The sequence below is a fragment of the Sorex araneus genome, chromosome 1, assembly GCF_027595985.1.
Source record: "Sorex araneus isolate mSorAra2 chromosome 1, mSorAra2.pri, whole genome shotgun sequence".
Classification (NCBI taxonomy): domain Eukaryota; kingdom Metazoa; phylum Chordata; class Mammalia; order Eulipotyphla; family Soricidae; genus Sorex; species Sorex araneus.
Window position 1 is genome coordinate 240,898,472 of NC_073302.1, and position 13,519 is coordinate 240,911,990.

Here is a 13,519-nt window from a genome sequence, read left to right on the forward strand (position 1 = left end):
TGGGTCAAAGTGCTCTTAAGGAGGGAGAGAAGGAAATGGTGCCAGCCATAGAGCATAACCTGACTGATGCACCCTGGAAAGACTCCCTGCTGTGCGTCAGACTCTTTCTACGTCTCTATCATGGAAGTGAGTTACTGGCCTGTGGCTGACACACCTGGGAAAACTGCAGAAATCCAGAATCAGGTAAAGACTTGTAAGAAATCCTGGAAATAGATTGCAAGAAAGACTGACAGACAATTTAATTATTTTTTTAATTGTACAAATCATGATCATACTGAATCAGAGCAAATGCCATTCTCTATTTCTTTCTGTATACAAAAAAAAAAATAGAAGAAGAAGAAAAAGAAGAAGAAATGACTTTGGGCCAAAGATATAGTACAGGGCTGAAGATATTTGCCTTGCATGTGGTTGACTCTGGTTTGATCCCCAACACTACACGGGGTTTTCCAGGCACAACTAGGAATGAAACCTAAGCACTGAACCTGAAATAGTCCCTGAGCACCCCGTGGTGTGACCAAAGAATCAAAAACCGAAACTAAAAAAGATCCTAAGTGACAAGAAGAGGGACTTGGGTGAAAAAACAGGGCATTCTCATAACTGTTGTTAAACTAAGGGTGAGACTAGCTGAAACCTGCAGTATCTCTGGCCTACAGAGACTTTGAGAGGAAACTAACCATTCCCTGACACCAAATGCCTCCGGGAGGCTCACCTCACTCTGAAGAGTGAGTTGCCTCAAACAGTAAAGAGTTGGAAGTAGGTAACTCACCATGTTCCCTACTTTGACTCCTTTGGGGTCAGTTCATTGTTGATGCCCATCCTAGTGGACACATAGTAAAGAAGGCCCTTCCTTCCTAAACAATGGAGACTCACTGCTGACCTGCACACCAACTCATGATTTCTTTTCTTTGCAGGCAAATCTCTCGGAAGAGGCGCTTTTGGAAAAGTGGTCCAAGCATCTGCATTTGGCATTAAGAAATCACCCACCTGCAGGACGGTGGCTGTAAAAATGCTGAAAGGTGAGACACTTTCCACTGACACAGCACTTCCCCTCAATACTGGTACAGCTTGGACTTGACTTAGGAGCAGACACAGTGATTTCTGCTGAGACACGTGGCTTTCTTCCACCGAAGGGCAGGAATTCTAGGGCAGGCCAGCAGGAGCTCAGAAGAAACCTTGTAAGTCAAACAACCCACTGGTATCCTTGAAGAGGTATGCCTCTCACCACAAAGATTTCTCTCTGCTCCTGTCATGTCCCAGATTCGAGACACCGAGGGGCTGAGACACACCCTAACCTGCAGGAATGGGCCACTGGGATGTGGCAATAGAAACTCCCCTGTGCCTCACAAATCCCTAAGGCCTAGCGTGGGCCTGACCTAACTTTGAGTGAAACCATGAAATTGAAACTATTTAGTTGACCAGAACGCAAGGGGATTTTTTTTTTTTTTTTTTTTTGCCTTTTGGGTCACACCCGGCGATGCACAGGGCTTACTCTTGGCTCTGCACTCAGGAATTACTCCTGGTGGTGCTCAAGGGACCATATGGGATGCTGAGAATCGAACCTGGGTTGGCCTCGTGCAAGGCCAACGCCCTACCCGCTGTGCTATCGCTCCAGCCCCTAGAATGCTAGGTGATTTTAAACTCAGTCTCCAACCATAAAACATCTCTTTAGGAATTACCAGAGACAGTACCAATTCCTTTCTTCAATGTTGAAAGATGTGGCCGTCTCTCTTGGGCTGACAGGGGAGCAAAACCGAAATGATCTGCCACCCGCATCAGCAGTTGTGTGAACCAAATATGTTAAGGATACCTGTGTCTTTTTTTTTTTTCTTTTTGGGTCACACCCGGTGATGCACAGGGGTTACTCTTGGTTCTACACTCAGGAATTACTCCTGGCGGTGCTCAGGGGACCATATGGGATGCTGGGATTCGAACCCGGGTCGGCCACGTGCGAGGCAAACGCCCTACCCGCTGTGCTATCGCTCCAGCCCCCAGGATACCTGTGTCTTCTAAAGTATCAAAAATACTTCCTAAAGGGTGGAGGGATAGTACAGTGGGTAGGGCACTTGCATACGATTAACCCAGATTCGATCTCTGGCACCCTATATGGTCCCCGTGCACAGAGCCAAGAGTGATTGCTGAACACAGAGCCAGGAGTGTTGTAGGGCAGGCCAGCAAGAACCCTGAGCACTGTGGGTGCTCCCAAACACCACCTGCAACCCCCCCCCCATTCCAAGAACAAGAATTGTATTTACTTTTTTGTACTGTAATTTTTCTGTTGGTTCAACTTTTGTTTTAAGGTTTCAAAAACAAAAATAAATAGGACTACACACAAAGAAATTAAAGAATGGTGGGGCTGGAGCGATAGCACAGCGGGTAGGGCATTTGCCTTGCACGCGGCCGACCCGGGTTCGAATCCCAGCATCCCATATGGTCCCCTGAGCACCGCCAGAGGTGATTCCTGAGTGCATGAGCCAGGAGTGATCTCTGTGCATCGCCGGGTGTGACCCAAAAAGCAAAAAAAAAAAAAAAAGAAAGAAAGAAATTAAAGAATGGTTTTTAGCTTTCCAAAGAGTCCAAGATATTTTCAGGGGAATTTCCATCCTGGGAAAAAGCCGGCACCTGGCATGCACACCAAGAGAAAGGGCCATTTGTGAAGGGAGTGAGCAAAATTCCTCTTCCAGTATGGCCACATGCAAGGCAAGAACCCTACACACTGTACTATTGCTCCAGTCTTTGGGATGAATGAGTTCAAAGGGAAAGTTCTGACCTGAGGGGGTTTTGTGTTTTATTTTTTTCAATGCCCAGAGGATCTTGGTTCTATAATACAGAAGTAAAATGTGTAATAACTGTATAAATGTTTGCCTTTATTGGTTTTAAGTCATTCCACTCTATAGAATTCCTGAGGTGGAAAACATTTTTATTCCACTTTCTTTTTGATTTGACTTGGTATATTTTTTGTTTGGGGGCCACAGCCTCAGTGCTCAGAGGTTAGTCTGGGCTCTACATTCAGGAATCACTCTTGGTGGTGCTTGGGGGACCAGATGAGATGCTGGGTCAGCCATGCGCAAGGCAAACGCCCTCCCTGCTGTGCTCTCGCCCCGGCGATACCCCTGATTCCACTTTATTGCTTAGGTTAGTTGAACATCTGTTCCTATGAGAAACTGAAAAGTCAGAGGTTCACTCAAAGCCCTGGAGCCCAAGATGCCTTCTGAGTGTCCTTGAACAAACCTGTAGGCTTTTAGTCTAGTCACCCAGTCCACATACAGGAAATCCTGCGGTTTGTTGAACTCACAGATGTGTGTGATGCCTCCACAGGAACTAATCCCAACCCTACGGGGAGGCTTTAAGAGCTTATCCAGCTATTACATAAAAATGATCTGTTCTTATGAAATATTATGTTGCGCTCTAATACCACAGAATTAAAGGCCTATCTCTTGACTTTCTTCCAGAAACCAAACCCTACAGAAATACTGACATGTGTATGCAGATTAAACATCTATGGCAGCATTGCTTATAATAGAAAAGACCCTATATAAAGTTTACCTGTGGCAGGGGGCAGTACAGTACAGCAATTAGGATGCATGCCAGACATGCGCCTGACCTGGGCTTAGTTCCCTAAGTGTTGTCAGGTGCAGCCTTAAAAACTGCCAGGACTGCTGGGGACATGGGTATCACAGACATACAGGACCCAACAACATTGCAACCTGGCTTGCTCTTGACCCCCAGCACAACAGGGTCCCTTGAGCACCATGAAACACAGCCTTGGAAGCCCTTGAGCACCATGGGGTATTGCTTGCACCAAACTAAGAGAATAGGTCAAGAATCACCACTGGGGTTCAGATACTCAAACTGGGGCCTTGATACTCTTGGAAGCACTCCTCACACAAAACATCTGTCAGGAGTACCACTCATCAATCTAAAGGACTGAGAAAAGCTCAAATTCAGTAGTAAATATATATATATATATTTATATATATGTATATGTGTATATATATATAAATATATATATATATGGGTCAGAGCAATAGTATAGTGGGTGGGCACTCGCCTTGCTTATTCCTGACCTGGTTCTGATCCCCGGGATCCCATATGGTCCCTCAAGCCATGCCAGGAGTAATTCCTGAAGGATTGCCAGATGTATATAAACAAACAAACTAAAAAAACAAACACATATATATGTATGTGTGGGTATATATATTTACATATGTGTGTGCATGTATATACATATATAGTTATATATATATATATATATATATAAACAAGAATAACTAAAAGAACTTTAGTCTGGGGAGATAGTACAGGGCTTAGGGTGCATGCTACACTTGTTTTTGAGCCCCAGCCTAACATGATCCCCTAAGCATCATGAAGTACAGCCTTGGAAGCCTCTGAGCATCATGTGGGGTGGCCCTAGTGATCCCCAGCATTGCAGGGCTGATCAGTCACCACATCCTGGGGCCCTCAACATGAGCTTCCAGCCATTTGGCCAAGCATTGTGGGGAGGGACTCCCTACCCCAGAGAACAGCTTGGGAGGTTCTGATACCATAGAGAACTTTGATGAGGTAAATATAAATGGTTGAGAAAGATCTAAAACTCCAAATGACTAGAAATGGAGTCATTACTTCTAGCAGGGTAAATGGGTTATAGTGGCTTCTGTTTCACTCTATAATATATCCTGTTGTTGGTGTGTCTTACAGTAAGATTTTATATTTAAAATGTTACTGCCAAGAGAGTACAGCAGGTAAGGTGCTTGCCTTTCATGCAGCCGACCCTTGTTCAATCCCTGGCACCCCATATGTTCTCCTGGGTACCAACAAGTGTGACCCCTGAGTATATATATATATATAGCCAGGAGTAAGCTTTCAACACTGCCAGGTGTGACTCCAAAAATTAACCAAAAATGGTAAATGATTTATAGATTATAATTAAACCATTTTAATAAAGGCTTTAGAAGTTAACCAATCAGCAAAGGCAAGCACACATGTAAATTAGGTTTTAGACATCGCTGATGGTTCTCTCTGGGAAATATGTATGATGCTATGGACCCGCACCCCTTGAGAGAACCCTGCAGACTAAGGTGGGGAGAAAAGAACGATGTTTACAGAGAGGAACTCCCACTCTCAGGCTTCCTGTGCTCCTTCCATATAACCCCCTCAAAGAAGAGAAAGGGAGAACTAGGGCGGGGTCGGGGGGGGCATGTAGACACCTCCTTTTCACCTGTGAGCTCTGTCTGGGCCTGGTGCTTTTGGAAGGGAATAAAGAGCCTTCATAAGATGCCCCTGGTTGCTTTGCACTGAACCAGCCCCTGGCTGAACTGGTCTCATTCCATCAGGAGGAAACATCCAATGGCTAATACCCGCCACGGCATGCTGGGCCTGACTGTAAAGGCCAAAGGACGTGGGCACAGGCCAGTGGGAGCAAGAGAAAGAGTCTGGAGATTTGGCAGCCTGGGGAAAGGAGTCCAACACACATCTGGAGGACAAGTAGGGCCCCTGATTCACTCTTCCTTGCTTCTTACACAGAGGGGGCCACGGCCAGCGAACACAAAGCTCTGATGACTGAGCTCAAGATCCTGACCCACATCGGCCATCACCTCAATGTGGTCAATCTTCTGGGAGCCTGCACCAAGCAAGGAGGTAAAGGAGATACGGGTGTGCCTTCTTGTCACATGCCCCAGCCGAGTCCTCAAACATGCACTCCTTCGCCCACCATCTTCCTCCTCACCTCCTAGGAAACGGCTTCTCTGCAGTCTGGAAGAAACCATTTTCCATTTGTGGAAGGTCTTAGAAATGCCTCTGGGGACACAAGAGTCAGTACTGGGGTTAAGTCACCCTCCTTTCATGCAGCTGACTGGGGTTTGATCCTTAGTATTGCCAGAGTGATGCCCAAGTATAGAGCCAGGAGTAGTTCCCAGTATCACTGGGTATGCCCCCCAAAACTTGTAGAAGAAATGCTTTCCCTGTCCAGTTAATTGAAAGGTTCTCAAGAGAGCTACGGAACAATCACCTTGTGTGGGGTGATGCAGACCTCCACAAAATAAAGAAATCAGGGACTAGAGAGATAGTTCGGCAGCTCAGGTGCTTGCTGGGCATGCACCAGACCCAGGTTCAATCCCCGGCATTCCATATTATCCCCCAAGTACTGCCAGGACTAATTCCCTGCGTGCAGAGCCAGGAGTGATCCCTGTGCATTGCTGGATGTGGCCCTCTCCCCACCAAAAAAAATTTTTTTTTAAGCATAAAATTACTTATGCATTAACTAAAGGTTCCAAAGAAAAGCAATCTCTCCTAGATCTTCCTTCCAGATATTTCTGCACAGGCTCAAGGTCTAAGAGAAGATTGCTTTTCTATCTGGATGACTCTAAGGGGGTATGACCAGTGATTAAGGCAAAAGCCAAAAAAGGCTGAGGATCCCTTGAAGCTTCCCCTCTAGCATGAATCAGGTTGGTAGGACCCCAGGAAGTGGGACTGTGAAGACTCCAGAAGGTTCTGTCCCTTCAGACAGGCCTGACCTACAGGAGCAGGAGCAGGAGCAGGGCTGTGTGAGGACTACAGGGCCAGCACCAGCTCAGAAACTTTCTGCTCCTCCCTAGGGCTAGGTCAGCGTCTGGGTGGAGAATCATAAGGGTTGGCACCAGAAAGGTGCCTAAAGCTCCGGGCATAAGAATATTGGCCAGGGTCAGCAGGGCTGCCCCGGCGGAGACTGGACGGAGAGAATCCAACAGGAGAGACCGTGGGTGAATGAGGGAGCAAGGGGCTCAGGAGAGCAGAACTGGCGCGTAAGGTTGCTCCAGGATTCTTGAGGTTGACAAGACTTCCAAAAGGTCCCACTCAAACTTTCTGCCTCAACTTTGCATCCGCTGAGCTCTCTGGGGCTGCAGGGCAGAGGTGGGTCATTAACAGGCCTGTTGTCTGTGGTGGGGTGGGGCAGGAGGGAGCCGGGAGGAAATCTTTAATATCTTAGGATCTGGTGACTGGAAGTGCATAAGGGGCAGATGGGCTCGCACGTAGGCACTTGCAGGGAGAATTCTCTCTCTGTCCTTTGACCTTTCCTTCTTCTCCTCCACCCACTCTACCCCTTCACCCCCACTCCAACCATCTCCTAATCCTGTCATGTTCATCAGACACCTCCCTTTGTGTGGGGGGAAAATACTCTCAGGCTTAAGTTCATGGCTTGGCCCCAGCAGAGCCGACAGATGCTGGGAGGTGTCGGGCAGACCTGGGCTCGCGGCACTGAGCCTGTGCTCCTTTGGCTACAGGGCCCCTGATGGTGATCGTTGAATACTGCAAATACGGAAATTTATCCAACTACCTCAAGAGCAAACGAGACTTGTTCTTTCTCAATAAGGTAAGGAGCTGAAGAGTTGAAGATTTTTAAAGATAATGAGTATTTTCCATTTAACTGAAGCATGAAGCAAGAGAAACCTGTGGTTTCCCATATATAAACAAGCATAAGATGCAACTGTTACTTTTCCCATTTCATTTATCTTTGAGTTTTGTTTGTTTGTTTGTTTGTTTTTAAGGGCCACACCCAAATGTTCTCCGGGCTGACACTTGGCTCTGTGTTCAGGGATCACTCCTGGTGGTGCTTGGGGGACAATACATGGTACCAGGAATAGAACTTATGTATGTTGTGCTCGCAAGGCAAAAACCTACCTGCTATACTATTTCTCCAGCCACTGATTATTTTTCTTTCTGTGATCATCCATCCCATTCTTTTTGTGGCTAGCACCGAGAAAATCTGATCTCTGTGTAAGCCGCAATCCAAATCACTAACTAAATTCCTATCAAATAACCTTGATACCATCATTTCTCTCTCCATATACATACATAGCACTTGGCCATTTTTCCTTTTTTGTTTGAATTGTTTTGGTTTCTGGGCCACATGAGCAGTACTCAGAGCTTAGTCCTGACTCTGTGCTCAGGGATCACTCTGGAGGGGCTCAAGGGAACACAGCGGGTGCTGGGGGTTTGAATCCAGGTGGGCCACATGCAAGGCAGATTATGCACTGTGCTAACTAATGCTTTAACCCCTCGGTCACTTTTTCTCAAAGAAGAGGATAGCTACCAATATTTGCATTTATTAGAGACAGGAAGAACTTAGTTGAATGATTTCACAATCAACTGCAGAACAGATGTGGGGAGAGAAAAGTCATCTTTTCCCTCTTCCTATTTCTCCCCCTCACTTCCCACATACATAACGATCCACACTGCTAAAGCAAAACTGTACAGGAACTGGGGTGATAGTATAGTGCATAAAGTGCTTGCCTTGCACACAGCTGACCCGGGTTCGATCCCTGACATCCCATCAAGTCCTCTGAGTACCACTAGGAGTGATTCCTGAATGCAGAACCAGGAGTAACCCCTGACTATCGCCAGATGTGGCCCCAAAACTAAAACAAAAACCAAAAAAAAAAATTTAATTTTAAAAAGTCACAAAAGGCAGACACAGCTCTAAGACCCGAAAACAAAACGAAGTGGAAAAGAGATTATCCAAAAAAGAGAACAACTTCATCAGGAGGACAGTCCCATCTATGTAGTGGCTTCCTTGGTGCTGGAGAAGTTCGGGGAGCAGAAGGGAAGTCAGTGATCCAACATTATTAACTTGCATTCAACAATGTTGATGATGTATCAATCCATGCGACAGAGTGGTTTAGGACCCGGATTCCAGAATCAAACTTCCTGGCTTTAAATTCTGACTTAAGTACACATGAAACCTGGAGGCATGAGCAAGCACTCGGGTACTCGAAGTTTCCATTTCCTCGCTTATGAAATTCAGATAACAGCATAGAAATTGCTCAGAGGACCAGATTCAGTTAGGCTTTTTTTTAAAAAAAAAAATTGAATCACCATGAGATACACAATTGCAAAGTTGTTTATGATTGAGTTTCAGTCATACAATGTTCCAGCATCTAGCCCTTCACCAGTGTGTGCTCAGTTAGGCATTTCATAAATGCGAGGTCTCCTCATCATCATCATTTTTGACCCACTAAGCCAGGAAGAGTGGGTGAGCCCAGTTCAATACCACTGATCTATGGAAGCCAGACAGTGGACTGAGTGCACATCTCTGTCACAGGGCCAAGAGCCTTCAGTGGCACACAAATAATTTCCCAGTAACAGCTGGTTCCTCTTCTTGTCTTGCATACTAATCATGCATAATGGCCGTCTACTGGTCTGGTGACATATGCAATAACTTACTTCCCCCTAATTGATAACTATGCTGGCTGTTCCTTTGATTCTCAGAATGGGGTCTCTGCCACCTTCTGCTTCATGTCGTCACTCTAGCCCAGGTCCAGAGCCATCAGGTGGAAGGAGATGTGCTTACTCAGAAGTGAAGTCAAACGCATTAGAGAGAACCTAGCTCTCTCAACTCCCTTCCCCGTGGTTTTTTCTGTGTCCAGAGCCACCGTGCTTTTCTCTATGCACCACGCAGGATGGGGTGTGAGGACAACAAAAACTAAGGAAAAATGGGAAGCAGTGTTCCAAACTGAGAGACACATGAATTCCCTTCAGTGCTGAAGCCCTGGGCTGGCTTCAGGAAGGATTGAGCCAGCAGAGGCCCCCAGAGACCTGGGCAGGATGGAACGTTTGGGTTCGTGCGTCCTTTGTTTTGAAGAGTTTGCTTCCTTCTTGGGCTATATTTAATGATTCACCTCCCTGTTGGTGGGACCGAGTGTTTTCATGGAAAACCAAGGACTGTGTTACATATTTGGAACTTAAAGAGAAGGTAATGGAGGCATGGGAGTCGGGGGGTGGGGGGTGCTGGCAGGGAGGGACCCACAGGACTACCTATAAATGGGATACATCGCTTTGCAAATAAATTCCCAAGACTCCGTAAGAGGTATTTGTATTAGATAAATTCCCTGCACTCTGTCGGGATCGCCAGAGTTCAGGAAATCAGAGATGGCTGTCCAGAAGGCAGGTTGGATTGGGAGTCAGGAAAGAGGGGAAGAGCTGAGTTTGGGTGACTTCCAGAAGCCCAGGGGAGGGAGGCCTCAAGCCACTGTTTCTACTGAGCCAAGCCAGAAGCAGGCATGGGGGGTGAGGGGAGTGGGTGGCTCCCTCAACCCCCACCACCTTGCCTTCCCTCTGGATTCACTTCTTTTTCTTTTTGTTTGTTTGCTTGGGGGCCATACCCAGCAATGCTTAGAGGTAACTCCTGGCTCTGCACTGGGGAATCACTCCTGGCAGGGCTCTAAGGATCATATAGGATGCTGGGGATTGAACCCTGGTCCACCTAGTGCAAGGCAAGCACCCTGACTGCTGTATTATCACTACATCCCTCTTTATTGTTGTTGGTTTTGTTTGGGGGGGCAACACCTGTCTGTGCTCAAGGCTTATTCTTAGTTCTGTGCTCTTGGGTCATTCCTGGAGGGCTCGGGGGATCATTTGTGGTGTGCGAGATCCAACTTGAGTCAGAGGCTTGCAAGGCAAGCCTCTAACGCACTGTACTATCCCTCCAGCCCTCACTTACTCATCCAACATCACGGGGTTCTCAGGAATGCTCCCTGGGGTGGCAGACGGGCCATTCCTCTGGGCTTACCCTGCTCCACTACGCCCTCTAGTGGACGCTTCTCCCTCTGGGTGACATTTCCAGGAAAAGCCAAGGAAGGGTGGGAGGAGATGGCTCCAGACTCACACTGCAGCTGGATCCAGGACCACCATGCTGAGCCCCAGGGCTTTCCACGCCCTGGCCGCTGTTGGCGAGAATACAGTGGCAGCGCTAAGTGCCCAGAGTCCCAGTCCTCCAATGTCAAGTGCCTAATGTTAGAGTTATCTCCCAGATCACTGGAAGTGAGGACAGTGTCTTGGGGGTTCCACACCAACACAAGGGACCGAGCTGTCCTTCCCATGGACCCTACACAGAATAGCAAAGAGTTTTTCAGAAAAGGGGAATGGAGGCAAGCTAGGTAGGTGGTTTACCTTCAGATCTCATAATTCACAGAAACGCTTGATTACACACCTGTTCAGGGCTAGAGAAAGCTCAGTTAGGATTTGGGGGGGTGAGGATTGTTTGTTTATTTGAGGGTCACACCCAGCAAGTCTCAGGGTTTTTCCTTACTCTGTGCTCAGGGATCACTCCTGGCAGGCTCAGGGGACCTTATGGGGTGCTAGGGATCAAACCCAGGTCAGACACGTGCAAGGCAAGCGCCCTACCCACTGTTCTATCTCTTCAACCTCCAACTGTTTGTTTTGAATGGAGGGAACTGAAATATCTACACTCTCCCTTTTCCGAGGAAACCAGAGAAATGGCTAGTGACAGCCTTCTCTGGCATTCCTATGGTCGATCGGAGAGGAAGTCCCAAGTTCCCCCTGGGGATCTTTCCTACCATACGTATTCTTTCCCAGGATAGAATGTGGTATGGAAAGTTGTTAGGAACCCAGACCATACTTGGCCAAATCCAGGTTCTACATCGGCCAATTAGTTGCTTTGTAGGACTTTGATTACTGTGAGTTCTCTATTTAAGCAAGAAGTCCTTTATAAATCTCTGAAGATGAGAAAACAGACCCAAGATTCTTAACATCCTGGTTCATGTCGATAAGGGCTCAGGAGTACCAGCTATTATTAGTATTCCTTTCGCCAACAAAGATGCTACTGAGAATCTGAATCCAGAACAGAACAGGAGGAATATGAGAGAGAGAGATAAGAGAGAGAGAGAGAGAGAGAGAGAGAGAGAGAGAGAGAGAGAGAGAGAGGGAGGGAGGGAGGGAGGGAGGGAGAGAGAGAGAGAGAGAGAGAGAGAGAGAGAGAGAGAGAGAGAGAGAGAGAGAGAGAGAGAGCAGAGAGCTCAGTGGAATTGAGTGCAGGCCTGCATGAGCAAGGCCTGAGTATGACACCTGGCACTGATCAGACCCACAAGCACTGAACCAGGAGTACCCCATGCACTGCCATGCCCTAGGGTGGGGTGACTCAAAAAACAAATAAAACTGATGAAACTGGAGCGATAGTCCAGCGAGTAAGGTGCTTGACTTGCACACAACCAACTCGGCTTTGATCCCCGGCACCCCATAGAGTCCCCCCAGCACTGCCAGGAGTGATCCCTGAGCACAGCCGGAAGGAAGTTCTGAGCACTGCTGGGTGTGGCCCAAGAAACAAAAAATAAACAAACTGAGCAGACAGAGCACCAAGCGCCAGGCAATTTCCTCTCCACTCCTGGGAATGACAGAAGAACCTTCTGCTTCAGGCTACGGCCAGGTCCTGGCGTCCCTGGCCCATAGATGCCCTGGTGTCCCCTTTCATCCGTGCCTTTTTCGGGTCTGTTAAAGGATGCGGCGTTACACCTAGAGCCCAAGAAGGAGAAGATGGAGCCAGATGGGGAGCAAGTGCAGAAACAAAGACTAGAGAGCGTCACCAGCAGCGAGAGCTTCGCAAGCTCTGGCTTCCAGGAAGAGAAAAGTCTGAGCGATGTGGAGGAAGAGGAGGGTAGGTATTAATTCCTTCCTGTCCTACAGTCTGAGATATTTTTACAGCATACTGTGCATCCCTGACATTTTTTTTCTTATTATCACCCTAATAAACATCCGTGGGAGATTCGCAGGGTAATGTCCTGGGGAGATAAGATTTGAATTAAGATTATTTAGAGAGTTACTAATTTTGACAGGGAACTGGGCAATTGTCTTCCCTCCTCGGGCCCATTTGTCTGAAGGGATTGTGCCCCCACCCCCACCCCCGCCCCTTGCTGGGGTCAAATGGGCTGGAGGCCTGGAAAAATCTCAGATATTCATGTTGAAACTCGAAGGCTCTTGAACATGAACTCTGATCTACTTGTTGGTTTGTTTCATGTTTTGCTAACATTGTTCCAATAAACTGAGATTTTGTGGAATAACAAGAGCCATTACAAACAGTTACGGTTTTTAATGCTTTCCAGACCCCGATGATTTCTACAAGCAGCCCATCACGATGGAAGATCTGATTTCCTACAGTTTCCAAGTGGCCAGAGGCATGGAGTTTCTGTCTTCCAGAAAGGTCAGCCTTGCTCCTTAGTGATTTTCTCTCTAACCAGACCTGGACACGCGTCCACGCGCAGAAGCAAACACATCAGATTGATTCAACCCCACCTCCCTGGCCAAAAAAGATGCGTTGGATAAGGGCACCTGGGTGTGATCCCCGACTGTGCAGGGTACCCCAAACATGACCAGGAGCCCACAGAGGTCCCTCCCCCCACCCCAAGTAAGAGAGTAGCCCCTCCCGAGGCATGGGTGTGGGCCCCAATCGCACTAATCCTCTCTTCCTTGTATTGGCGTCTATCTATGACCTCACACCAAATGCCTGCACAGGTCCCCTGGGGGTAAGCCGCTCAGAGACTGATGAGTCTCGGCTGCCAGAGGGGAGAACCTCGTGTTGGAAACCGGACAGACCTGGCAGCTGTTCCCACGTTGCCCACTGGCGTGTCTTCAACACTGGCCAGACTCTCAGAGGACTCAGCTCCCCGGGAGAGAGGCTATTAATAGACCCGGGCCTCGCCTCCACTTAGCCCAGCCGGAACACGGGCCCCTCTCAGCAGCTCAGGCGGAGGTGGGG

At 47.7% G+C, this 13,519-nt stretch overlaps 1 protein-coding gene across 1 annotated transcript in view; it reads left to right on the forward strand.

The window, feature by feature from the left end:
• Positions 1-13,519, forward strand: part of FLT1 (fms related receptor tyrosine kinase 1) — a 214,355-nt gene that overhangs the window by 175,885 nt on the left and 24,951 nt on the right. The window contains 5 exon segments of the mRNA XM_055130474.1: positions 912-1,016; positions 5,521-5,634; positions 7,257-7,345; positions 12,265-12,421; positions 12,867-12,964. Of these exon segments, the coding sequence (XP_054986449.1) occupies positions 912-1,016; positions 5,521-5,634; positions 7,257-7,345; positions 12,265-12,421; positions 12,867-12,964 (563 nt within the window).